At 36.3% G+C, this 27,038-nt stretch overlaps 2 protein-coding genes across 2 annotated transcripts in view; both read left to right on the forward strand.

The window, feature by feature from the left end:
- The window catches only part of LOC134853669 (cytadherence high molecular weight protein 2-like), a 67,384-nt gene extending 50,285 nt beyond the window's left edge, over positions 1-17,099 (forward strand). The window contains exons 5-7 of the mRNA XM_063869679.1: positions 12,574-12,986; positions 13,857-14,491; positions 16,771-17,099. Of these exons, the coding sequence (XP_063725749.1) occupies positions 12,574-12,986; positions 13,857-14,491; positions 16,771-17,099 (1,377 nt within the window). The remainder of the gene's footprint in view (positions 1-12,573; positions 12,987-13,856; positions 14,492-16,770) is intronic.
- Positions 17,100-25,739: 8,640 nt separating this feature from the next.
- Positions 25,740-27,038, forward strand: part of LOC134852981 (transient receptor potential cation channel subfamily M member-like 2) — a 131,004-nt gene continuing 129,705 nt past the window's right edge. Inside the window, exon 1 of the mRNA XM_063868880.1 lies at positions 25,740-26,195. The gene's annotated coding sequence lies outside the window, so the exon portion shown is untranslated. The remainder of the gene's footprint in view (positions 26,196-27,038) is intronic.

Consider the following 27,038-nt stretch of genomic DNA (forward strand, 5'->3'; position numbering starts at 1 on the left):
ATTTTGGCAAAAATTTTCAAATTTGATAATTTTCAAAGTTTGAATTTTTAAGTATTCATGGATTGAGCATACGTAGGCATACGTAAACTTGCCATACAAATTTAGTAGGCGTTTGAGCGTTTTTGAAAAAATAATCCAGAGAAACTGAAAAAATCCAAAATTTCAAGATACTTTTTTTTCTGAAAAACAATAGTGAAATATTCACTTGCTGAAAAATAGTGATCCCTTTCAAAGTGTTTTTTCGACGATGTTACAATGTTGTATCGTAGAATTCCCAAATTGCGAGATAAAAAAATTTCTTCATTGCTCGAATCAACCTGATAGATGTTCTTATTTTTCTGAAACATTACTGATTTATTCACTGGCTGAATAAAAGTTTTACCTTTCAAAGTATTTTTTTTCTACGATGTTACAATGTTGTATCTTAGAAATCCCAAATTGCGAGAAAAAAGGAATTTGGTTTCTGAGCGCGAATCAATTTGATCTATATACTTATTTTTCTGAAAAACATTAGTGAAATTTTCACTTGCTGAATAATAGTTATACCTTTCAAAGTGTTTTTTCGACGATGTTACAATGTTGTATTGTAGAGTTCCCAAATTGCAAGAAAAAATTTTTTTTTTTATTTCTCGAATCAACTTGATAGATATTCTTACTTTTCTGAGAAATATTACTGATTTATTCACTGACTGAATAATAGTTATCCTTTTCGAGTTATAATTCTGACGATGTTAAAATGTTGTATCGTAGAATTCCCAATTGCGAGAAAAAAGAAAAAAAATTTCTGAGCTTGTGCGCTCAATTTCCGTAAATCAACAAATATGAAGGTTCCAGAAGTTTAAATTAATGAGAGCATTTATCTGCAAAATCTCATCATATTTTCGGTCGAGCATAAACATCGTGTAACTTCAATCATCCGCTTGTTTTGGTACAAATCGGCGCAAGCTAGCCACAAGAATCGGTCGGTTATGTCCTTGAGACAAATTGCTCTTCTTGGCGGTCAGCCTCAGTCAAGGCTGAACCGAATAAGAAACAAAAAACAGTTAAGATAGGATATAACCCCTTTTTTTAGTATATTAATACATAGTCAGGTGGGTGACTCGAACCTACGTCAACTATCATGTCACATATATAATCGGCGTTATGTTACTTTGTCTTAGTCCGCTTGGCCAACTGTGCTTATGGTTGTTACCTTTTGGTCCAATCATTTTCTCGCTAATATTTGCGTTGCAACATCCTCCCCCCTGAAGAAGGAAGAACCGGAGCGAGCTTAACGATCGGCCGAGTGACTTCACAGGTTGCGGTCTTAACAAGGGCGGATCGAGCTTAACCGTCCTGTCCGTAGTTTAGCTTGACGGTTCGGGCAAGAGGGTAGTACCCACGCGGACTATCGGGCTTAATCACCCGGACAAGATCGCCTGTTTTAAGAGTGAAATCAGAATGAGTGTGCCACTTGAAATGATTATTCAGCGAGGGAACATAATCGCGAAGCAAACGAGACCAAATCGCGTTAGCATATGACTGCGCTCGCACGTACCTTTTCTTGTGGTCGAAGTGCTCCTCAGGTAAAAGCGAAGGAAAGCTTGTGGTATGTTGTCCAAGCAAAAAATGGTTTGGGGTTAACGCTTCTAAGTCACGTGAATCAGTACTAACGGGAGTGATTGGCCTCGAATTCAAAGCCTGCTCAACTAAGCAGAGTGTTGTTCCTAACACCTCTTCGGTGACTCGCCTACTGCCTAGGATATCGTACAGTACGCGCTTTGGACGAGGCGCTCTCAGGAACCGCCATAATTGGGTGCGCCTGACGGGTTAAATTTCCAAGTAACATCTTTGTGTGCAGAAATGGTCGGAGCCATGCCATTCCAGCTCTTGATGCAGGCAAGTAGTTCCTTTTCCGCACCAACGAAAATCGTGCCGTTATCCGACCAGATCGTGCTTGGTGTACAACGACGCGCAATGAACCGTTCAATGCCCATGATACAAAAACTAGTGTCCAGAAATGATACAATCTCAAGGTGTACAGCCCTGGTGGTGGGGCAAGTGAAAAGAAATCCCCATTTTTTTTCAGTGCTTCTGCGAACCGGAACGTAAATCGGTCCAAAGTAATCCACACCCGTATGATTAAAGGGTGGTTGCTTATATCGGACACTATTGGCTGGATGGTACTTGCATTGTGTTTACGGCATGTCACACATTGATATTCGATAGACCGAAGTAGTCGACGTAACCCAAGTATTGCATATTCCATATTTAAAACGGAGCGCATGAAATCTAAACCTTGAAGAAAATTATTGTGGTGGAGGCTGCGGGCCAACAAACGAAATAGAGTATGTCGGGCGTCGAGTAATATTGGGTACTCAATATCGAACTCGGTTTTCACCAAGCGCACGATCTGTCCGGTTGAACGAATGATACCAGCGGGACCCATAAATGGCGAAAACGTGGCAATTTTACTACTTTTCTTAATAGGTTTGCCAGCGGTGAGTGTTTTTTTTCTGTAATATCAAGTTCAGTGGGGTCGGTGATTCGTAAGTCTTTATCACGAAAATGCGTATGTGAAGGCAGCATCCTCAACATAAAAGCGACTACTCGTTCATATCTCGTAAAGGAACTGAACCTTTCCCTATTGAACCCTTGTTCGGGATATTTGATGGATGTGACATCGGTGACGAAGGAAGATTATGTCTCCAAGCAATTATCAACATCACAAGAAGGACCCTTCAAACGAAATTTATTGTTCGTTGGGTATAAACGACCAATCAAAATTCCTGAGAATGCTCGGACCAATAACCCAGCTGCTATCCTTGAGGGCTTCTGAAGAAATCCCCCGCGTGCCGGTATCAGCTGGATTATCGCTGCTCAGAACATGGTGCCACTCATCAAAAGTGGTCGATTCGAGGATTTCCCCGCCACGGTTAGCGAAGAATACAGGTAATTTTTCAGTGGAGTTTAGCCACTGCAAAACTGTAGTACTATCTGTCCACATGTAGACATGGTTAATGCAGACAGTGAGGGCGGTCAGTATATCATCTTTCAGTCGTGTGGCGAGCAGAGCAGCTTGATGCTCTAGCCTCGGTATAGATAGCGCTTTCGTGGGCGCAACGCGAGCTTTACCAAAGATGAAGGATAATTGAGATTTGTGAGAACTCGAGAGTCGCGCACGCAAAAATCCAACCGCACAGAAAACGTCCTGCGAGCTATCACCGAACATGTGGAGCTCAATTTGTCCACAGGCTCTGTGAAATAACAACGGTTAATAGTCAATTGCCCTAAAAGAGGGAGACCGGAGTGCCACTCGAGAAACTTATCTCTTATGTCTTCCGGCAATTCGTCGTCCCGACTTCCGGCAATTCGTCGTCCCAACTTTGATGAGTGGCACCATTATCGCCGCTCAGAACATGGTGCCACTCATCAATAGTGGTCGATTCGAGGAATTCGCCAACACGATTAGCGACGAATACAGGTAATTTTTCAGTGGAGTTTAGCCACTGCAAAACTGTTGTACTATCTGTCCACATGTAGACATGGTTAATGCAGACAGTGAGGGCGGTCAGTATATCATCTTTCAGTCGTGTGGCGAGCAGAGCAGCTTGAAGCTCTAATTTCGGTATAGATAGCCCTTTCATGGGCGAAACACGAGCTTTACCAAAGATGAAGGATATTTGAGTTTTGTGCGAGCTCGAGAGTCCCGCACGCAAAAGTCCAACCGCACAGAAAACGTCCTGCGAGCTATCACCGAATATGTGGAGCTCAATTTGATCTACAGGCTCTGTGAAGTAACCGCGGGGAATAGTCAATTGCCCTAAGAGAGGGAGACCGGAGTGCCACTCGAGAAATTTATCTTTTATCTCTTCCGGCAATTCATCTTCCCAACTTTGGTCACTGATTTTCCAAATATATTTAAGCACAAGACGGGCCCTAACTGTGTCTGGAGCTACCAACCCAACAGGGTCAAACACAGAAGAGACGAAACTCAAGACGGTTCGTTGAGTTATTGCTTTATCGAGAGGACGATCCACGCCTCTGCTAACAACCACTTAAGACCTAAGACGTGTGATGATTGTTCGGCACCGTTACATGTTTCCTTGATGGGTGAAGACGAGGTTTCTCAATCCTCGGGGTTCCTTGCTGAAGTGATTTCATCAGCATTACTGACAAATTTAGTCAATTTAAATCCTGCCAACTTTAGTAACGAAACCAAATCGCGGCTAATTTTAATTGCATGGGTAAAGTTCTCGAACGAATCCAAGTAATCGTCCATGTATATTTTTTCATTTACGACTGAGGCGGCCTCAGGGTGTGTGGACATATTATCAGTTGCTGTTTTCCGGAATCCCGTGCGCCGAATATATGGCGAGTTTACTGATGAACTACCACATCGAAAGTGGTATCCTCCTGCCACAAAAAACGGAGTGAAATTTGATCGTGGGAGAGGACTCCTACCTGAAGGAACATACCCTCTACATCCACGGAGACGGCGTACTTGTGTTGACGGAACCGCAAAAGTACACAAATTAAATTTTGGAGTAGGTCCGGACCTACCAATAAAGACTAATTTAAGGATATGCCGTGAAACTTAGAAGCCCCATTAACGACTCGACGCACCTCACGCGGCTTATTCGGTTTTATGACGGGATGGTGTGGAAGAATACCACTCGCGATAGGTACGCTTAAGCGGATCATGCGTTTCGAGGTTAACGACATAGTCTTTCCTAATGTCCTCTCTAATTGTTTTTGCGTATCTTTCGCGCTGTTCATGGTCTTCACTTTATCTTCTTTCCATTGTTTTAAATTGGGCGAGTGACGAGTAAAGTTTGTTTGGTAGACTGACATTATTATCAATCCAAAGCATAGGCACAGTGTATCTTTCGCCATTGTGAACGGTTTCAGAGTTAAGGATGGATAAAGCATGTTTATCCGCGGCGGAACGGGCATCGACTTGTTTGAAAGCACCATAATATTCCAACTCGTACCAGGAATTTATCTGGTCGGTCAGAGAAGATTCTTCAATAACACACTTGAAACACGAAGAAGTAGAATTAACGGACGGCGGCAACGGTTCACTTATGACCCAGTTTATAGGCGAACGGAACACGGTGAGTTTTTATCATCTCCCAAGATGAACTCAATATTGTCTTTAACAAATGCACACAGAGAATATACGGAATCACTATTATTCGACTCGGAGAAAACTGTAAACTTGACCCTCTGAGTCTCAATGACGGTGGATGAATTGAAACCACAAATTGAAAATTTAACGGGCTCCTCTACTAAGCCGAGACGGTTAACGAGTGACTAAGGCACCCAGGAGTGAGTCGATGCACTATCACAAAGAACCAACGTCAGGAGACTGGTTACATCCGAGGATACACCAAGTGTTGCAATTGACAACAACCCAACAACCCTTTAGACAATTCAATGTCATGTACATCACTAACAACGGCATAGGTGGAACTGTTTGTATTCTCCTTGGATTTGCTTGCTCCAGCCTTTTTTGAGACCTTCAAATTTTCCTTCCGAGGAAATATTTTCTCGGCTCCATGGAGCAAGACATTATTTGTGCTATCGCACTCTGGCTTTGGGCATTTTTTAGCTCTAGAACATTGCCGGAAACTATGATTGCCATTGAGACAAGCGAAGGAAAGTTTTTGTTCAGCTACGTATTTTACTCGCTGAGTAGCATTCATTTCCTTGAAAACAGCACATTTCCACAATGCATGACTACCCTAACACCAAACGCACGGCGGAAAGTTAGACTTATCCTAAGCCTTACTAGTTACCTGACTATTGGCAACAAAAAACTTTGGTTGTTTTTGGTTGAACTGGTTCCTCGTTTCTTGCCTTAGAATTGAGTACACGTAATCTTTCATGCCCATCGGCCTTTTCATTCAACAAGTTATTAAAGCCTAAGAGTGTTGGACGCTGCCAATTATGCCTAACAGTATGCATTGACCAAGCTTCCTTGAGATTAGGCGGAAGTTTACTAACAGCTTGTTTTAACAGGTTAACACTCTTTAGATCATCGTTGAATGACAATGGTTTGAAAACTGCTACGAGGCCAGATATGGCAGAGGAGAAACTAATGATATTGTCGGAATTGTGCATCTTAAGTGGAGGAAAATTATTCAGCTTATCAAGATGCGCACCAACAAAAGCGTGTGGTTGCCCAAACTTCTGTTGCAAGGTGGCCAGTGCATCCTTGTACATAACTCCACTATAACTATATTCTGCAATTGCGGTTTTCGCTTTGCCTGTGACAAGTGTTTTTAATTATTTCAGTTTCGTATCATTGTTGAGAACAGCGGAATCAACTGTAGACTTAAACTGACCAATTTTTTCATGCCAGTTTAATGGGTTGCCGTCAAACCGGTCTAACTTCCATTCAGGAAGATGATCTTTGCGGCTACTCATCAAAAATTCCGCCAATTCACGAGGGGAGAGAGGTCGATCCGATGAACAATCTTGGTTCGGATAAGCGGAAGACGGTGCGTAGTATTCGTTGACTGGCTGATAACCAGTATTACTTTAATTGGAAAGCCGCGGAACATGTTGGGGATGAACTAGCGGAGAATTAAAATACACAGTCTCACCTCTAGTATACGGGACGGCGGTGTTACACTGTGGGACAACAATTGTCACATTAGAAAAAATGCCTCCAGCATTACAACACTGAACAGGCGTGACTATTGGAGTTGTAGCTGCCAATCGCCATAAGTTTGTATCACTTGTGTAATAATAGTTGATGTTGGGTGACATAGTATGCGGTACAAAGGGAAAATTATGTTGCGTCTGAATTGGCGCTGCATGGCAATTAGGTGCCGAAAAGAAAATCGGCGGTGGGTTTACTCCAGAAGATAAGAAGTCACTACCAGCAAATACAAGTGACAAAGAAACAAAACCAGAACCGGGTTGTGCCGGTATCATTGGGACAGGTAATGATTCCGGTTGCCCGATGGCATTAGTTATGTTTGAACTCCTGGTCTGTAAAGGAACAGCAGTCGGTGATGGTAACACGTGTGCACTAGAATGCATATTGTTAACTGGGAATGAAACAGATGGAACAGAAGCTTGCAATTCTAAAAGGCTTGCATTGCCAAATTGAGGCAGAGCCGGATGTCCATGACTATGGATTCCAGGGTCACTCAAGGCAGTGTGCTCATGTTTATGACTATAACTAGTGTCTGTTGCATGAGCGAGGTGTGTGGATGTCGTCGGTTCTGACGAAATTGGTACATGAGTTAAGGCCAGCAAACCTGGCTCACTAGCAACGTCAGGAGGTGCTTGTGAACTAACAGAGTCTACCCAATCATGAGTCCAATCGATTGCTACTTTTGAAATAGTTTGACTTACTCCTGTCGAGTTACTTTCCACTACCTTCTCGCTAACCTCGGATGAACTGTCCTCAAGTTCAAACGCTTTCATTTCCATTTCAATTGGTTGCTATTCATGACTTTCAGCCAATTGCTCTAGTTCCAGCTGACTTTGTTCGAACTTAAGATGGTTCTCTTGTTCATTAGGTCTTATAGATACTCGATACTGCCTTTCCAGCTCCTCGTGGCGTCGTGTTACTGAAGCTAACTCATGCCGTTTCTCTTTTCATGACATAGTGCGAACAGTCGAAGTATGAAGAGTAGAAGCAGATTTATCAGACTTATGTGAGTCAAGGTTTCTACTATCCTTAGACTTATAAGAGACCTTAGACCTGTTTTCAGATACTGGTGCTTCTGAATCTCTTGTTTTGTGCGAGCGTGAAGATGTCTCAGACCTAGTTCGTTATAACGATCCCTTGCTTCCTGTAATGATGGGTGCTGGGAATGACGAAGGTTCAAGGCTCATCTTGTAACTCTGAGCTTCACGCATTACTTTATCGTTTATTTCGGTTACTTTCTTAAGCCAAAGATATTGCTGAGTAATAAGTTTTTCAGGGTTTTCCGTTGTTCCCGCTAACCTAATTAATTGCTCATTTACGTCAACAGATTTTTCCAACGCAATTTTAAATTTGTAAACAGCATTGTCAATTTTTGTGGTGCGACTTTTAAACTCAATGTACTCAAGTAATAATGAGTGACCTTTAAGCAGCTCATTTTCTACATTTAGACGGATTTGAAAAAACTTGCGTAGGTTACTTTGGAATTTTTCGTCCAAGTTTTTCACAAACTGACAATGTTTTACGGATGCTCACCAAATAGAAAACAATTAATAAAATGATACTGTTTTGGTACGTAATTAAATTTGCATTAATATATCAATAATAGTTTACAAGATGGGGAAACTGACGTCTCAAAGCTTCTGCCTGAAGCCTATTATTTCGAGCTTTAAGTGTTGGGCGGTTCCGCTTCTTACGCGTCTTAAGGATATTAAGATTAGCGATATAACGTCTTAGAAGGAGGGGATTCTTTAACTCAAGGGAAGCAGGCTGGTGAAGCTCTTTTGTTCTTCTCATTTACTGCCTGGTCCTAAGCGTTACGCTTAGAGATAAAGTCTTTGACGAAGTTCAGAACGAGAATACCTGTTGAACCTAAACTTTTTTCTATATCCTCGGTTCCGTTCCGTCTAGAGTATACGATAGCACAAATGTTTGTCCGATATCCTAATAACAAAATGACAAGTTTCTCACTTTTCAGCTTGCGTTTTTTGTTGCTGCGCTGCCACCTTATTGAGTTAATATTGGCGTCGTGCCAAATTACAAGGTCATTTGTTGAGACAAGTAGTGATGAAGGAAGTACTGTATTGTTTTCTGAGAGTACCTAGCGTTAAAGTTCAAACTTAAACCTGGCTTTGTAAAGCAAGTATTTTTGACGCGCTTCTGGGACGGAGCGGGAAGTTTTCGGAGCGCGTGAACCGAGGAACTAGCTCCTAGAATGAATACATACACTTAGGGGACCTATGCGACGGCTACGTTACGCTTAAGTACCAATGGGGATGGAAAATTAAGTAGCTCGGTTGAACTCCAACAACACACACGGAGTAAACCTGAGGATGAAAGAATTCAAATTAACTCACTTAATATCACCGTACCTGACCACTCAACATTACTGTCACGCAACGAAGTCAAAAATCGGACGGGAGAAACATCTTTGATTTACTTGGAGCGAAGTGGCTTTCAGTTTCACCAAAGGTGGGTGGGGGATCAGGCAAATTGGTTAAGTTCCAACAACACACGCAGAAGAAACCTGAGAATGAAAAAGCTCAACTTAATTTTCCTAATATTTCACTACCAGACCACTTAACATAAGGTTGGTGTCATCTTACAGCACAGTTTCGCAGATTTCTGGGGACGTTTTGGGGATTTTTTGCAATTTTTTTTTACTTTTTTCATAAAACTTTTCTGAAAATTCTGGTCAGCAGATTCGAGTCATAAACCAAACCAAAAAACTAGTCCAGTACCTCTTGTCTATGTTCTGATTTCACAGATTAATACTCTGTTGACAAATATCCAAAAAATGTTGGTATCGAGAAAAAATTGTCAATCAGTTTGTTTATGTACCGACTGTTAAATATTTCAGTTCAATGGAACTGTCCAAAATTTTTTGGACATTGAGAAAAAGTACCGGGTGCTAGCTTACGGGAAAGGTTTTAACATGTATGACATCGTATCAAATTTTATAGCACAAGTGGAAAGTTTTAAAAGTTTTGGAACCTTCTTACAGTTTTTCGGGAGATTGGAGGCACCGGTTTGCTGGTAGTTGACAAGAAACTCTTGAACCACCTCGTTTGGTTGCAGCGACAGACCGTCTAGTAATCGTACACAAATTCATGAAATCAGTTATGGGTTCCGTATCCAATTGCTCTGCTGAGGGAATAGAGTGGGCCACTGACACTGCTTGAGAAGCGCTGTGAAAGGCCGACTGTCAAAGGTGCAGTAGTGAACCGAGAATACTGCTGGAGAGGGATGTCTGATCGTCCAAGGTGCAGTAGTGGACCGAGAACATTGCTGGAGAGGGGCGTCCGATCGTCCCAGGTGCAGTAGTGGACCGAGAACACTGCTAGTGAACCCTGCCAGAAATTGAATTGCCCGAGAATGCTGCTGCAGCTGAATACTACTGCGAGGAATGTAAATGCCCGAGAATGCAGTTCCTGTTGTAGTATATAGCCAGGAATCTAATTCTTTGGGAAGGATGATTCAGATAGCAGCCAGAAAACTATATTGCAGACGTTAATCAAACCTCTTGTTTGTCCTTTTATTCCCCAGCTGCCAATCTCATAGCAACGAAAAGAGGGTAGGGGGGGCAACGGGCAAATTTTTGTGGGAGGGGTGCTGTACTGGAGGGACACCAAAAAACTTTCCCTTGTGGGGTGCCCAAAATATGCGCTCAATCTCTGTAAATTAACAATATGAAGGTTCAAGAAGTTTAAATTAATGAGAGCATTTATCCGCAAAAACTCATCATAATTTCGGTCGAGCAAAACATAGTATAACTTCAATCATCCGCTTGTTTTGGTACAAATCGGCGCAAGCTAGCCACAATAACCGGTCGGTAATGTCCTTGAGACAAATTTCTCTTTTTGGCGGCCAGGCTTAATCAGGCTGAACTGAATTAGAAACAAAAAACAGTTAAATTAGGATATAACCCCCTTCTTTAGTATATTAAAACATTGTCAGTTGGGGGACTCGAACCTACGTCAACTGTCGTGTCACATAAATAATCGGCGTTATGTTACTTTGTCTTAGTCCGCTTGCCCAACTGTGCTTGTGGTTGTTACCTTTTGGTCCAATCAAATTCTCGCTAACATTTGCGTTGCAACAGAGCACGAATAAACTTGATGGATGTTCTTATTTTTCTGAAAAACAATAATGAATTATTCAATTGCTGAATAATAGTTATACCTTTCAAAGTATATTTTTGACAATGTAATCCTATGTATATATTTTTTTCTAATAATCACATTAAACTAAGGCAGGTGGAAACAAACTGTTTTATCTAATCGAAACTTCAAAAAAATTTCATTTATTACGGTTGGAGTTGTGCGGGTAACTGAATTGCTTAAATGGTTCATTTTTTTTTATTTATACACCGAAAACTTTACTTGAAAAACAGTTTGGTCAATGTTAATTTACCTCAAAAAAAATTTGAAAAAATTATTACCAGGTTAGTCAACAACTTTTTTTGCGATTTAGCAGAGCAAGCCAATTTATTTTACAAACTTTCAAAAAATACACCTTGGAAGAGTTTCTTGAAATTTGCTGTTGCGTCTTCAACGTCGCCAAGTATAATATATGTGAAAATTACAAATGTTTTAGTCTAGTTGCTCTGGTAGCTAAAATCAAACCGAAATAACAGCGAAAACAGTTTTAAGCTCCTTGGTCACACATTAAAAAGCTCATTTGCCACTGATTTTGTTTGATGATTTATTCTTTTTCAGATGTTGATTTTTTTCAATTTCTTTGACCCTGTTCTAAAAGAATCAAATTATTTTTCTCTCAATTTCAATCAAAACCTTTTATTATATTTCAAAAAGTTCCGAATACCTAATTTTAATTGAATGGGTCCAAACACTCGAAGTTTATTTATGTTGCCCAAGAAAACAACTGATAAACTCTACAACTTCTATAATTCAGCAATCAAAAAATTAGTTTACGCAAACAAAAACCAAAAGCATTTCGTTGTTTTCAAAGAAATTAATTTTGGACTACAATCACGGAAATATCAAGCATAAATTAAGGCTCAAATCGTATTTTTCAGAATGGATCCGATCAATAAAATTAAGTGTAACAATGGATTAATTGAGTACTATGAAAGTTTTTGTTTAAACAAAAATCTACGCTGATTTATTATTGTCTTGATTAATTATAAACTATAGGGTAGTTTCACAAATAAAAAAGCTAGAAAAACTGCTCGGTTTTATCAATTTTCCATGCTTTCTGTTTTTAAATCAAATTGAATTTTGAATTTTGAAATTTTTGATTTTTTTTCAACTCGATTTTGTTTGTTATTTTATTGTGAGGCCAATTACTGAGCAGCTATCCTTGTTTGCCTTACTTTTTGTTTCTTTCGCATTTGGGTTTCTCGAAAAAACAATACTCACTAATGTTTCAGTAGTTTCTAGAAATCGAAAAGGGGACAGAATTAGTTAACAAAATATAGGTGATACACAGCAAAAGCTTGATAAAGTACCATCATAAGATTGGAAAATTTATTTTAAATTTCAAGCATTAAAAATTAATCTGAAAAAAAGTTTAAAACCAATTTTTAAACTCGAAATACACACTAAGTCCTTTGTAATTTTTCGAGAAACGGAATCACAACCAATAGGGATTTTTTATGATATCATACCTTGTTATACCACAAAAGAGACTCTACAATTTTTTCAGCTTGCAGTTAAAATTGCTGGGAAAAGTTACACCGTACGCCATAGTTTTTTCGCTTTGTTTCGTGAAGTAGTCTGATCAAAACTATACAATTATTATCTTTAAGCTGTTTTTTTTTGCCCAAGTTACCCTAATATATATTTTGCGAGGTCAACTTGTCCAAGTATAACGAAATTTTTCTAGCTTTAATATTTGTGATGGTAGTTTGATTGGTACAATTTTGATAAGACTCTATTCATAGTAAAAATTTAAATTCCCTGTAGCAGATATTTGAACAAATGTTTGGAGTGAAATTCTGGAAACAGGCAGTAATAGTTTTTACGAGACTAAAGATGGATGCGTACAATGTCGAACAGCGTGAGCGTGTGAACAAACGTACCGACGCTCAATTAGCTGCAGATTATATTAAAATAGTCGGCGAAAGATTCCCGAAAAGTAAAGGACTCCGGTACCTCATTTTTGACGCTTGTCGAAACACAGAGATGACAGAAGACAACGAAGCTTTCGAAAAAGGGTTACAAACTATTTGGTGTTTCTTGGAAATTTCGCCAAAGTTGCTAACTGACAGCGTGATGAAAGTTGAAAGCGAGCACAAAAAACTGAAAAATTACATCGAACGCATGGAGAAAGAGAAGGCAGATAAAGAAAGAATGCGACAGGTGGACAACGAAAATATGTAAGTTCAACTTCACTAAGAGGCCAAACTTGCGGTTTATTCGTTTTTGCAGACAAAATTTTAACAAGTTATTGGAATTTGCAGTTTAAAACGTGTTGAGAAGAACTGAGAGAATACTTAAAGTGTTGAGAGAATACTTAAAGTAATTATAAAACCAAATACTTTATAAATTACTTTTATTATTAAAATATGATGGGGAAGTCCTGTAACATGCATAAACGTGCGTTTCAGGGCCTGAAACGCACGTTTATGCATGTTTCAGGACTTCCCCCATCATATTTTAATAATAAAACCAAATACTTTATAAATTACTTTTATTATTAAAATATGATGGGGGAAGTCCTGAAACATGCATAAACGTGCGTTTCAGGCCCTGAAACGCACGTTTATGCATGTTTCAGGACCTCCCCCATCATATTTTAATAATAAAACCAAATACTTTATAAATTACAGTTAGGATTCCAGTGATCTACACACCTTAAACTGTGTACCTGTCCAGTGCAAAGTTTGAATTCGTATTGTTGTTTTATAGGACGATAATCATAAAATGCATTCTGGATCATGCTAGATTATTGTCATTGAGTTGACTTAGAAATGATTCCCCTTTTTTCATTACCGCTCGAGTTTGGTACAAGAAAAATTTTAAAAATTCGAAACCTTTGTGAACATTGAGAACGATCAGTGTTTCATCATTTTTATAGACTTTTCATCAGTTCTAGTTAAAAACTTTTTCGACTGATTTTAAATGATTGAACGATGGCCATCTTTAGTGTATCAAACCAGGAAAAGGACGTTTGCCTTAACTCTTAAAACCAAGTTTTCTAATTTTGCATGATTTTTAATGTTAATTTTTTTAAAAACTCAATTTAGGAGAAAAGAAATGAAATCAATTGAAGAAAAACACAGACAAGATCTGGAAAAAATCAGAGCAGAGCAAACAGAGCAGAGAGAAGATCAAGAAAAGAAACATTTGGCGGAAATTCAAAGACTCTCGGAGAAAAATGATCGAAGTCAGTCTCTTCTTGAAGCAAGATTGCACAGATTAGAAAAAGACATGATTGAAGATCTCGAAAAAAAGCAAGACGAACACGACAGGCTTCAAAAAAAGTTTGATGAGCAAAGTCACAACATGGAAAAAATACTTGGAGAAAAACTTGATAAAATAAACAGCCAACAGAAACAGTTGCAAGCAAAGCTGCAGAGCCAACAAAATAAAGAAAAACTTTTACAAGAAGTTGAAGAGTTAAAAAAACAGCAACAAAAGATAGAGGATGCTCATTCCAAACGAATCGCTGATCAAGAGACTGAAATTTCTGAAAAACGAATCAAACTAGAGAAGGAAAAAAACGAGCTGAGAGCCGAGCTTGAAAAGAAACAGCAGTTAGAAAGAGATAAGTGGGAATCGAAAGCTTCGGAAGCTGTGGAAACTCTGTTACAGGAACAGGGAGCGGCAGTTCAAAATACTACACAAAAACAACAACAAAATTTCGTTTCTTCTGAGAAAGGTAAGCTTAGTGCCCGCATTGGAGTTCCATGAAAAAACATTGATTATAACTGAGCTTCACTATCAGTGTCCACGAAAAAGGAAAAAAAATCAATTAAAAATGGATTATAATATCACGATTTTTCGGGGCTACAAAATTCATTTTTATTTCATTAAAATCATTTTTTTTTCACGTAGGTGGACACTGACAATAAAACACAGCTATAATAATTTTTTCTCTACTTTGTTGAGATGCAAATTTCAATGCACATAAAGCCTTTTCTACGTTTTAAACTAAACTTGGTTATTTTTGCAGAATATAACAGAGGATGTGACTTTTCCACGTTTTAAACTAAATTTGTTTTTTTGAACAATATAACAGAGGATGTGACAATCCAGCTTTAACGCACTGTTGCAAAATATAACATCACGACCGCTACACCCGTTTGTTCAGAAATTCGGCCGCAGAATCTTTCACACCTTATTTGGAGAAGGTCGTGCACTCAAATTGCAAAGATTTCGCGCTACTCATTTTTTAAATTCAGAAACTCTAGTAAACTTTGCACGACGCAAAACAAAAGTAAAGTGGAAACAAAATCCATTTTAATGTGGTTTTGAACTTGTTTTATAATCGGTTACTTTGGGTGAATGTACCTACTCATGAAAGAAAACCTACTCAATTCAATTACATGGAACTATAGCCAGATAGTTTAAAATTCCTACTCGTCGGAACCAGTTTTTACATGAGTTCATTTTCAATAAGGCTCCAAGAAGAAAAATAGCAGTTGCAATGAATAAAAATTCAGCTGATGCGGGTTTTTCAGGTAGGGTTTTTCAATTGTCATCAATTTTATTTGAGAGAGATTAGAATAATTCTGGTTGAAATTGCAATTATTTCAATAGAAACAACTTCTCCTTGTCACCCCTCTGTTAAAAAAATGAAAGCAATGCAATTTAACCAAATATTGCTAGTTCTTCCTATAGAAGAATTTCAGAGTCACTATATTCTAGTTTTTCGACTTGATTTTACCACAGGGTGCAGCTAAACAATAATGGTACCCAGATCTTAGTGAAAAAAGGTTGACAATAGAATGTTTTACAAATTTCTTTTGCAGCCAAAAGCGGAAATGATAGTTTTGGGAGAAAGACTATCAAATGTTCAAATTGATTAAAATAATTAATTTGTCTGATTTTTTTGATTCTCTCAAAATTATTGTCAATCTTTTGGGCATTTTTATTGTGATTGTACTGGTCCGTTTTGTTTTTTTTTTTAACCTAAATCTCAAGAAAAAAAATCAAACAATGATTGCTGCATCGTCAAAAGACGAGCAATTTCTACAATTTAGAGTGTAAAGCAGTTTTCGAAAACCTTTTTCCCGTATATAAAACATGTGTCGAACTTTGACAAAACGGTTTTCAATTGCATGTCATTTTATTCATATACAAATTAGCTAAAATTTGTAACGATGAATAAATTTTTACTTCTGCGAATTATCGAAAGAACTCCTGAACTTAGATTCAAATATATTAAACCATATCTAGCTAATCAAGCCGCTCAACTGCCACAACATACTTTGCGGGCATAAACTCAGCTCCAAGCAGTAATAGCGGTGAAGAATGGTTGGTGATTGCAAGATTGGACAAATATTTCTGTTTTGCAAACTCAATGGGAAGAAATTGATTCAACTATTCCTTTTTAAAACAGTACCAGCGGTTGGTTCAAAGAGAGTTTAAAAAACTGATAATCAAAAATTTTTTATATTCTATTAGCAGAAATTGAATAACGTTCATAATGTTAAGGTTTTGATTTCTATAATGATATCTGTACTGATATCTGAGAATGCAGGGTATAAATTTTGGTGAATGAAAATTGATGCAATAAAAAATTTAACTATAGCAATAAAAAATTAAACTTTTTAGGTTTTTGATTCCTTTTTAGGTTCAGTGTTTTTACAAGGAAAGTGAAAAAGTAGGGAAAACCCCTTGTTTCGAAAGTGTATTTTTCATAGTTCACAGTGATAAATAGTGAAAATCTTTTGTTCATAATTACCAGTGGAATTGAAACTAACCTACTAAACCAAAATTCTCAAATTGGGTTAATTTTATCAAAAAAAACGCATATCACAATTTTTTCCTGAAATTCAAAAATTTTTTGGGGGGCATATGTTTTTTTTCTAATTTCAAAAGTTGAAGTTTTATTAAAGTACATGATGGTTGTTTTTTCTTTTTCCTTGAATTTTATTACTTTTTTCCCACTATCGCTTTATATATATATAAAGTGAATGAAAAATTGTGTTTCAGCCAAATGGAAACAAATTGCAGAAACTAGTCTGACCAAAATGAGCAAACTACGGAAACAAAATGAATCAGACCTTATCATGCAGACAATCGAGAGTCTGAGTGCTCTAAATTCAGAAAATTGGTGGGTTGTTTTTGGACAGCCAAAAGGCAAAGACTGGAACGTAAGAGTCAGAACGGGTTTCGGAGAATCGTTTCAGTGGAAAAATTTCAACAAGGATTGCATGTGGGATATGGGGGTGGCTACTGGACCTTTATCTATGATAAAAAGAAGAGGACATTGCACCGATGACAAAAAGGGAAGACGATATATTTTGTTTCTACTGACATAAAAATTAAAACTTGAAAATCTAAGAATCTAAGTTGAGAAAACCAATAATTATTTTTCCCCATTGTTTAGATTTTCCGAGATGTTTCATACGAAACATAAATGCGTGAACAAAAAAATCACAAAAATGTGAATACTTGTGCATACATTTTCTGTTTAATTAAAACTGTACCATAAAGCGATGAAAGAAAGCAAAGGCGTGCGCAGAAATTTTTCTAGGGGGGGGGGGGGTGTGGTGGGTTTCCTAGGAAGATTAAAGATTAAAAAATTTTGTCGACAATTTTTTTTTGCTGAGCTCTCCGAAAACACAATGACCTTATTTTTCGAAAAAATTTTCCCCTCAAATTTAGTTATATTGGCGCCGAAGGCGCTTTCAGAAAAATTTTGATGTTAGCCGGCCAAAAATGGATCTCGTAAAAATATACCACATGGGGGACCTTTTGGAAAAATTTGGCAACCAGAATTGAGAGGAGGACGGGGCAGTCGACCACCCTCCCCAATCTGGTTGCCAAATTTTGGAAGAAACTAATAATGTATATTTTTTCCGACAAAAAAATTCATGCAATTAGCTTTTAAACATCCGTTTTTCCCAATTTTTATCGAATTTTTTCGATTTTAGTCTTGCACATTTTTGCTTGTGCTTTTTGTCATTTTTAAGGATGGTTTTTTCAGTTAACCTTTATCATTTGAAATCAGTTTTTATTAGCTGGATATGACAGAATAGTGTAAGGGAGACCTTATGGAGATCAAGGAATCGAATTCTTGAGAGAGGGTCTAAATTCACCCCTGTGCATCAGCTTTGCTATTATTCAATTTGTTAAGTAGGGTTATTTAAAAAAAAAGGATAAGTCAGTATCAAAATCTATCGTCAAAGGTCAAAGCAAAACACTCAGTGGATAGTGTTCATGAAGAAATGTGTGGGTTTTGGAGAAACAACACAGCGGCGAGTGTAGCAGATGAGTTGGTCAAAAGATTTGAGAGCGAAGGAATTCACTGGGTTATAATTGCGGTTCTCAAACGTAACTGTTGCGCTACGACAGATTCAGAGCATTTTCGTTGCGTCAGTAGAAATAGTCTGAAGTTGTTAGATCTTTTCTGCATTCACACGTACTTGACAAGTAATACAGACTTCAACTAACTGTTGACAAAAAATTATGGCATAGAATTAAAGAATCTTAAAAAACAGAACAACAAAACAGTTTCAAAAGTTTGGAGACAATTCATTGTAAGAATACAGTTTAGTAGATCGATTGAAACAACTAGAAACTTGAGGTCGTATTACAGTAAAAACTTACAGTTTGAGTAAACAATTACAGTAAAATAGAGCATAATTTTTACTAAATCGCTAACTAGTGTTGTTTATATCTCATGTTTGTTGGTGCTACTACAATAATTATGCTGTTATTTACTTATAAATTTATGATAGCCCTGAAAATCAACCACTGTCTTGAAAAAAAAGTTGCAACAAAACAAGGCATTAATTGTCACGGGATGATAAAAGCTTCTTGTACAACATTACGAGGACAAACTTTGCTTTTTGCGAATTCTAAGCCAGTTCCGTAACAGGCCAAAATCAGATTTGTCGTGGAATCCACAGCATTGCTACTTCGCTTTGAGTTTGTCTTGCAGTTCCACAAAAACATAGCAAAACACTTTACTCAAAATTGCTCCAGTAAGGTTAGTTTACGGAGACCGCCATGGTATTTGCGGAATCCAGAACAGTTTGTGGATTCCACAAAAAAAAATAGATGAAGTAAAAAACAAAAAAAAACAGATGTAGCAGATGTAGTAAAAAAAGTAGAAATAGTACATGAATAGTTACGACTGGTAGTTTATTATAAAGTTAAATCAAATTTTGTGGTTCATCAGCCAAACTATCCAGCAGTTTAATCTCAATTACTGCCAACAGTTTGAACTCACCAGCTAAATTTTATGTACTGAAATAACGAACATATTTCCGAGCTGTAGTACTGTAAGAATGAACATGTTTCTGTTCGCAAATACTGATAGTAAGAAAAGTTTTTCGATCTCAAATACTAAAAAAGTGAACCCTCTTCCGATCTCAAGTACTGAGAGAATGAACAGCTTTCTGGTCTCAAATACTGATAAAAAAGAAAAAATGAGGTAAAATTTTCTTTTAATCCAAACATTAAAGGGTTATATCCGCGTTAATGGATTTCACAAACAATAAATAAATCCGTGATTTGTAGTCCGAAATTGCTAGACAAAGTTTCTAGCTATAGATCTGACTTGTCTACGCCAGGACTGGTTCAGTTCGGTATAACAAACAAAACTGCAATCCACTTATTTTTCTGAAATCCGCTAAACTTATAGGGAATCAGCTTACAATTTGCAGAATCACTTTACATTTGAGAAATACGTGTTAACTATTCATATTCGCTCGTTGCGGAAACCACGAAAAAACTAATTTGCTGAGAATTTTTACGTTATAGATAATGTACGCAGATTCCAAAGAAGTTTGTTAGTGGAATCCAGTTACATTTTGTAACATGTTTAATGACTTGCCTCTGATTTTTAGGAGCACATAGATACAAAATGTGCGCCTATCCAGTGCACAGTTTAACCTCGTAATTTTAAAAAATTGATAAAGTGTTTGCGGTAAGGGTGTTTTATTTGTCCACTCAAAGTTAGTTTTTTTCGTCTAATTTTTTTATGCACACTGAAAGATGTTATTGGCCTGAGCTCCAATTAAAAAAGATATTCGAACCTTTATGACTTGTGCGCAATAAATTTTTTCTCTCTGTTAACACGTATACTAGCATAGGTTTTAAACCGGCTCAAAATTGATGTAACTGAAGTGAACAAAAACTTATGTCGGTTGTTACACTAGAAGCAAAAAGGTCATTTTAAATTCAAAAACTGGGTTCTAATTATAAAAAAGCACGACAACCAGAACAAAAAACTAGAACAAAGAACAAAGGGTTTAAATTGAACTTGCAATTTTTTGAAGCTTAGCAATACAGAAGTTAAAAACTCTTAAGCTTAAAATTTCGTTTCACTTTTCTTTTTTTACAATACCACTGAAACATAGTTTTGAGACGCAGTTATTATTAGAATCAAATGAAGCTCGATGTCTACACTAAACGCTGACAAACTCTAATTTTAATTTTGGGCTTTTTTCTCATGCTCCCATGGTGGATGATGTCCTGAGTGATTATTAAACACCTGATCTTTTGCGGGAACAGAAAAACAACATAATGAATCGGTTTGAATGATGGGATGATTGGAATTTTGACATAAAAGTGAAGGTTTACTAAGATAAGAAGTCATCGGACGGGTACAACAAGACTGCTTGGATCAGGACAAAAACCTGAATATTGTGACTGCAACGTCTCTGAGACAGTTTTTGAAAACATCAGTATACCTATACGCTATGCCAAGTACAAAATGATTCTTTAAGTGTCTGAACACCAAATATCTTGCCTCAAACAATCGTAACAACTTATGAGCTGCCTAATTAACCACGTTAATTGCAGTAACTATCTCGTGCGTCAATTATGCCAAAGCTAGCCGAACTGTCAATTTTCAAACCCCGATAATTTTTTCAAAAACTGATCACAAGTAAAACTGACTTGTAGCTTGAAGACTTCATTTACTTTCAGATGGTATACAATTTTCGATCAAAATAGCGAATTAAATTTCGGAATAGTCTGGAAAAATACACTGTGTGCAGTTTTTGCTTTACCTCAACTCGCATTTTAACGTAATAATATTTGCTCAAAACTTACGATCATAATAATAAGACTGCTCGTATCAGGGCCAAACTCTGATTTTTACGACTACCCTTTAACTGGCCTTGAATATTTTTTGGTATTTCAAGCATTTACAAACTATGGATTTTAAAATGATAATATCAAAATTTAAAAGATAAAATTTTTGTTGTGTATGGAATTTTTGAGACCCATTAGCTTGCTTGAATTCAGTTTGGAATAATTTTCCAAAATGAGATACTTTAAGACGGGTACACTCTAGCATCAAACAACAAACCGGGCAGGTTGGAAAGACTCGCGTTAGCTTTTTCATATTGGTTCGCGCATCAGGCGTGGATTAAAAATTCAGTGATCGACCCCCGAATGACCAAAAATTCTTTTTCCAATTTTTCTAGATCGAAAAACCAACCGAGATACATAATTTTTGCATTCCTTGAAAGTTAGAACACTAAAGCGAAAAATTCAACAGCATTGATACAATTTTTTCCATTAATCTGTAGCTACATGAGTTTGAAAACGGTTTCGTTTTTCGTAAAAGTTTGCGTTGAGCTTCAAGTTTACAACAAAAACAGAGAGGAACCATCCTTGGTTTTCCAAAAAACATCATTCTGGTGATCGTTGTCTACATAACCAACAAAAAACAAACCCTGGGTTAATTCCATTAAAACTTTCAAACTAAGTTGATACTATAAAATCAAAAGATAAAATGAGAGATTGGACCTCCGATGATACAACGGGTCTTCGAAAGGCATTCGCCGATTTGAATTTTTTGATAAAAAAAAGCGTACCGCATGTTTTCAGAAAAAAAATTAACGAACCCTCAAGCTGAAGAAAAAAGAAATTTCATCAGAAAAATGCAAAACTTCTATCTAGCGGATTCGGAATGCTGAGAGTTAAGCCGAACAAAGGTTGATAAGTCAACTGGAACACAAAACCTCCGAGGTATAACTTTGGTCTAAAAAATTTGGGGCGGAGTTTCTTTCGAATCTACTTCGTATCGAAATAATATCATTTACAGTGAAACTATTGATAACTTGACTAAGTTTATTACAATAGAGCAATCAATCGTGCCGACAAAATTGGAGAAAGTTCCACCGAACTACCCTATACCAGGTCGTAATAATTATTTGCCGAACTCAAACAAGATCCAAACCCGAGTAGTCGGAAGAAAATCCTGATACAAATTAAAGCAATCAGAAAGTTGAAAAAGAGTTAAGCTTTTGGATTAAAAAATCAATAAATAAGAAATTTTGCTCAATGATTTTCTGTGATAACGCTTTCTGATCAGAGGCGTTCAACACAATTATAGGAGACAAGTTGATCCATTCGGAACGAAGCTTCAGCCAATTAAAGCGTGAGACAAAACAATCTTATCTACAAGGTCAGGCAACCTGATAAATAACAAAAATCCAGAAAACGAAGTGTCCAAAACATTCAGAAACAGGCCGTGAAAGGAGCATCTGGGAGCATTTTCAAATGAACCATTGAAGTATTACCTTCATTTCAAGAGCATCTGGAATGATAGTTAAAAGATTGATACTTACCCGCCATCAACTTGTTTAAACTAATTCACAGTTTCATTTGGCAATGAAGGTTAAGTTGTTTATGATACTGAATTTTCAAAAAAAAATCGAAAAAAAATCATAAGCAAAGCTTTAAAAACAGACAGTGGGATTTAAAAATCTTGAAAATTTTTCAAATGGATCATTAAACGTTCAAGAGTTAAATGCTTTATATTTACCCTACAATCATTTTTAAAAAAAATTATTAAACATTAAGCAATTACAATTTGCAATGGAAGTTAAGTTGCAGTGGACGTACCTGATGCATCATTTCTTTTTTTTAAATTTTTTTTTCAATCCTGTGGTCTGGTTTTGAATAAGCAATTAAGTAAACTCATTTTTGATGCTTTAGGCGTTTTTATTTCTTTCTTTTTTGGTTGTTTGCCTTCTGCAAAAATGAGAAATAGATATTCGATGAAATTTTCTCAGTACGAATGAGAGTTTCATGTGGTTAATTTGACTTTTGACTGATTCTTGTCTGTCTATTGCAAGATAGTTGGTTTTCGATGTTCGACATTTTTTACACTGCCTGAAACTTCCAAACTTGCTTCAGCTTTGTTTTTACTGCTCGAATAATTACTTTAAAAAAATTAATTAGCATAAAACTACCGCATCATTTTGTTTTGGCTCAGTTACAATTACTCGGGCCGAGGCCCGCAAACTATGTCGCAGTATTGGGTTGTATTCGAAATACCAGCAGTTTCAGTACCATTGCAAAAATTCTCACCCAGTAGTCTGGCCTCTAGTTGATTGCATTTGACTTGTGCAGCTTCAATTTGTAGTTTCAAAGAAATGATTAAAATTTGAGCATTTTTAACAGTTCTTAAAAAAGTATGAAGGCACTGAGCAAGAAAATTGAGGTTATTCGACAAAACAAATTCGATCGAGCAATGAAGTTTCGATTGCGTTCGATCAGGAAAATTAATCAACTGAGTGATGAAAATTTTGAAAAGAAATTGTTTGACCGCCAAAAATTATTTCGAGCGTGTTCGGCCGAGGAATGTTTTTGACTGCGGAAAGAAGAATTGAACCGATTCGGTTCGACAAAAATTATTTTGATTCCGTTAAGAAAAAGGTGAGTGACAAACAATTCAAGATCTTTTTAATCATAAGGTAGTGAAATAAAAGAATTAAATTTGAGAACATATCGAATATAATTCCTCGGAAATAGGCAAGCTCACAATAACGACTTGTAGACTCGATTAGGAGCAACAATCTTCGAACTAGTCAAGTAATAATTCAAGTGATCCAAATAGCATGGAAAATTATAGGTTAAAAACTGTTCTGCAACAAAATCTGCTCGCATTGCAAATTTTTGGCAGCTCTTGTTGAACTTGGAAAGCGCTTTTTCAAAATTCCAGCAACTATCACAAATAGTTGAAAACGAGAACGAGCATCGCAAATGAAGGTGACAAGCTAATCAATTTGAGATGAAGCTTAGACCAATCAAAACGTGAAGCAAAATAATCTTTTCTACAAGGTCAGGCAATCCGATAAAGAATAAAAATCCAGAGGACGATGACAATCAAAACAGGAAAAGAAAGTCAAAAACACAGAAAAGAAATCCAAAAAATTCAAAAAATTCAGAAACAGGCTGTGAGAATTTTAAATCTGGTAGAATTTTTTTAAATGAATCATTGAAGTAGTACCCTTATTTCAAGAGTACCTGGAGCAATAGTTAAAAGCTTGAAATTTACCCGCCATCAATATGCTTAAGATAATTAGCAGCTTCAATTTGCAATGAACGTTGATTGTACCTGATGTATCCATTTGTTAGTTAAAGGTGTTTCTTTTTCGTTCCTGCGGTCTGGTTTTGTATGTAAAATTAAGTAAACTTATTTTTCGACGCTTGCTGCGGCATTTTTTTAAAAGTTTTTTTGGTTGTTTGCATTCTGAAAAATGGAGAAACAAATGCTCTATGAAATTTTATTAGTACGCATGAGAATGACATTCGATTAATTTGATTTTTGACTGATTCTTGTCTCTCAATTGCATGATAGTTCATTTTCGAAACTCGACAATTTTTTACTCCTCATGTTACTTCCAAATTCGCTTCAGCTATGTTTTTACAGCTTAAATAATCAATTTTTATTTTAAATCTGTAGCATAAAACTACCTCATCAATATGTTTCGGCTCAGTTATATACACTTGGGCCAAGGTCTGCAAACTATGTCGCAATAATTGCCATTTAAATTGGATGCAACCATCGCGAATCAAAAATGGTATCTTGCAACTATCGCAACTCAAAACCTGGTATGTTGCGATCATCGAGTTTCCAAACGAAAACGTCGCGCGTTTATGCAAGCGAAGCAGGTTTGCGTGAGTTCTTATGATTTTGACTGTTGAAAAATGTAGCTTTTACAAACATTTTGACTATTTCTAAAAAAAATTGACAATTTTTAATTTATTTTTGAAAAACCAGGTTTCCAAACCCAATAGAATCATCCATGCCAAAATTATTCATGCGATCAGTTATGACAAGCGAATCATCGCAATGCTCAAAGGGTAAAAAATTACCCAGTTTTATTGATAAAAGTGATTTTTTTTCGTCTACGCGTATCAAAAACATTAATCGTAAGAATCAAAACTAAAATCTACCATAATCAATTTTTTGCAAGACACTGACTCCGGGGAGCTTACAAAGTTGAGCAATGTTTTTTGGACAAAAAAGAGAAAGCCAATTTCATCAAAATTCCAAAGAACAAATCTGAGACCAGAAACTCAAGTATTGTGTTGTTTATTTTAATTTTATTTTATTTCAAAATAAAAAGAGAAAACCAAATTTGCAGAATTGTTCAAGAAAACTTGGCAGATGAATTAAATCTCCCATAAAACTTGAATACTTCGAGGAAGGGAATTTTTTCGTGACAATTCACACAGTGTTTTAAGAGTTTGCTGGTACACTTTTTTTCACGAATTAATTATTATTCGACATGAAATTTTTTTGAACAGAATACTGGTTTCGAACAAGGCTTTGTTCCAGCTCCTTAACTTCAGCTTCTCTGATATTTCATACAGAAGGCGTGAGATAGTTATAATGTTATAATGTGTTGTGTGAACAAGTAATTTTTTTGCTATTTTTTCTAAAAGTCTTTAAAAGTTTCTTATGAGGTCAACTTTTACATTGCTTAAATCTGAATGGAGATAGCATGACACCAAATAAACATTTTGAAAAAAATGTGGTGTCACTTAGTATGAGGCGTAGTTCATCTCAACTTGCTCTCAGACATAACTTAGATAGTTTTAAACTCAAGAACCTCCCATTTTTCATTAGCTAAATCTACATTTGCACTTAATTTATCACTTTGGTTAGTTGAGCCTTAGTAAGCTGATATAACTGCTTATGAATAAATCAAAACTTGTAAGTGCATAAATATTAAAATGAGTTAGCTTATTTTCATAAAAAGAAACTTTGAACTGCATTTTGATCCGCATTATTTTTGATCTGCATTTATTTGGAAATCTGTGTAGCAAAAAAATTATATCGCATTTTTGTTCCATGTGGGAATGTCAAAAATGGTGGTAAAAAGCTTTAAGATAAGACTTTTTTGTTCTGATTTAAAGATATGCGAAAAGTTAACGGTCGTTTTTTTTAACATGCTGGCGTGAGGCTTGATGAACTTGAAAAAATTTACCAATAGATGTCTTTTAGAAAATTTTAACGTTCTTTGTTATTTCTATCGGTCAGAAAATTGCCGACAAAAGATTAAATTTACTTGAAAAATAACACAAACTTCAAAATTTATCGTTCGTTTCTTATATTTATGGTTATTTGACCAAAGCATGGCAAAATTCGTTCAAAATTGGTAAGTTTACGTATTAAAACAATTCAAGTATTAGTTTTCCGAGCCTAATATTTTAAATTAATCCTCATTAAAAGTCTGAACATTATCTGAAATTCGTTTTCACTGACCGAGATTAATGGTTATCATGGAAAATCTTACTTGGACTTAACCGCTAGTGATTTGCGCCCTACAAATTGAGCAGAAGCTGCATTCTTAAACAGGATTAGTTATGGTACATTGTATCAGGGTTGACAAAAAATGCTTATCATACAAATTTCATTTAAAAAAAAAATGCTTATCATACACTTTCATAGAGCAAAAATAAGTGTATGAAAATAGCAAATTAAGCATTTTTTCCATAAATGAAATTGTATCAAAGCATTTTTTCCATACCATGAAATTATGTGACGAGGATTTTCTCCATAATTGAAAATACAAAAAAAATTTTGTTTCGAAATTTCGTGTTTCAACTGAAACACTAACAAAGGATTTTTTGTCATAAGAAAACCGAGATTGTAACTAGCAGTTATCACGCAGATTAACTGCATTTGGTGATTTTAGACCTCAAAATTAATTATAACATTTTCACATGGAATTATATACTAAAAGTGTAACTTTTAGAATATGGTTAGATAAATTTTAGTTTGAAAATTTTGATGGTTGAGAAAAAAGACCTGTTTTTTATAAATTTATTTTTATTTAAGCAATTGAAACAAAAGATAATAACCGTGTTTACAAAAAGAAACACTTTCTTGTGATTTTTGGATTTTTTGGGTGAAAAACTCATCCTGGACTACGTTATAAACACAAAAAGTCAAACTTTGCATGCAAAAAATTTTTTCGTAAAATTTATATTTTAGCAAA

This window comes from Symsagittifera roscoffensis, chromosome 8, assembly GCF_963678635.1.
Source record: "Symsagittifera roscoffensis chromosome 8, txSymRosc1.1, whole genome shotgun sequence".
Lineage (NCBI taxonomy): Eukaryota > Metazoa > Xenacoelomorpha > Acoela > Convolutidae > Symsagittifera > Symsagittifera roscoffensis.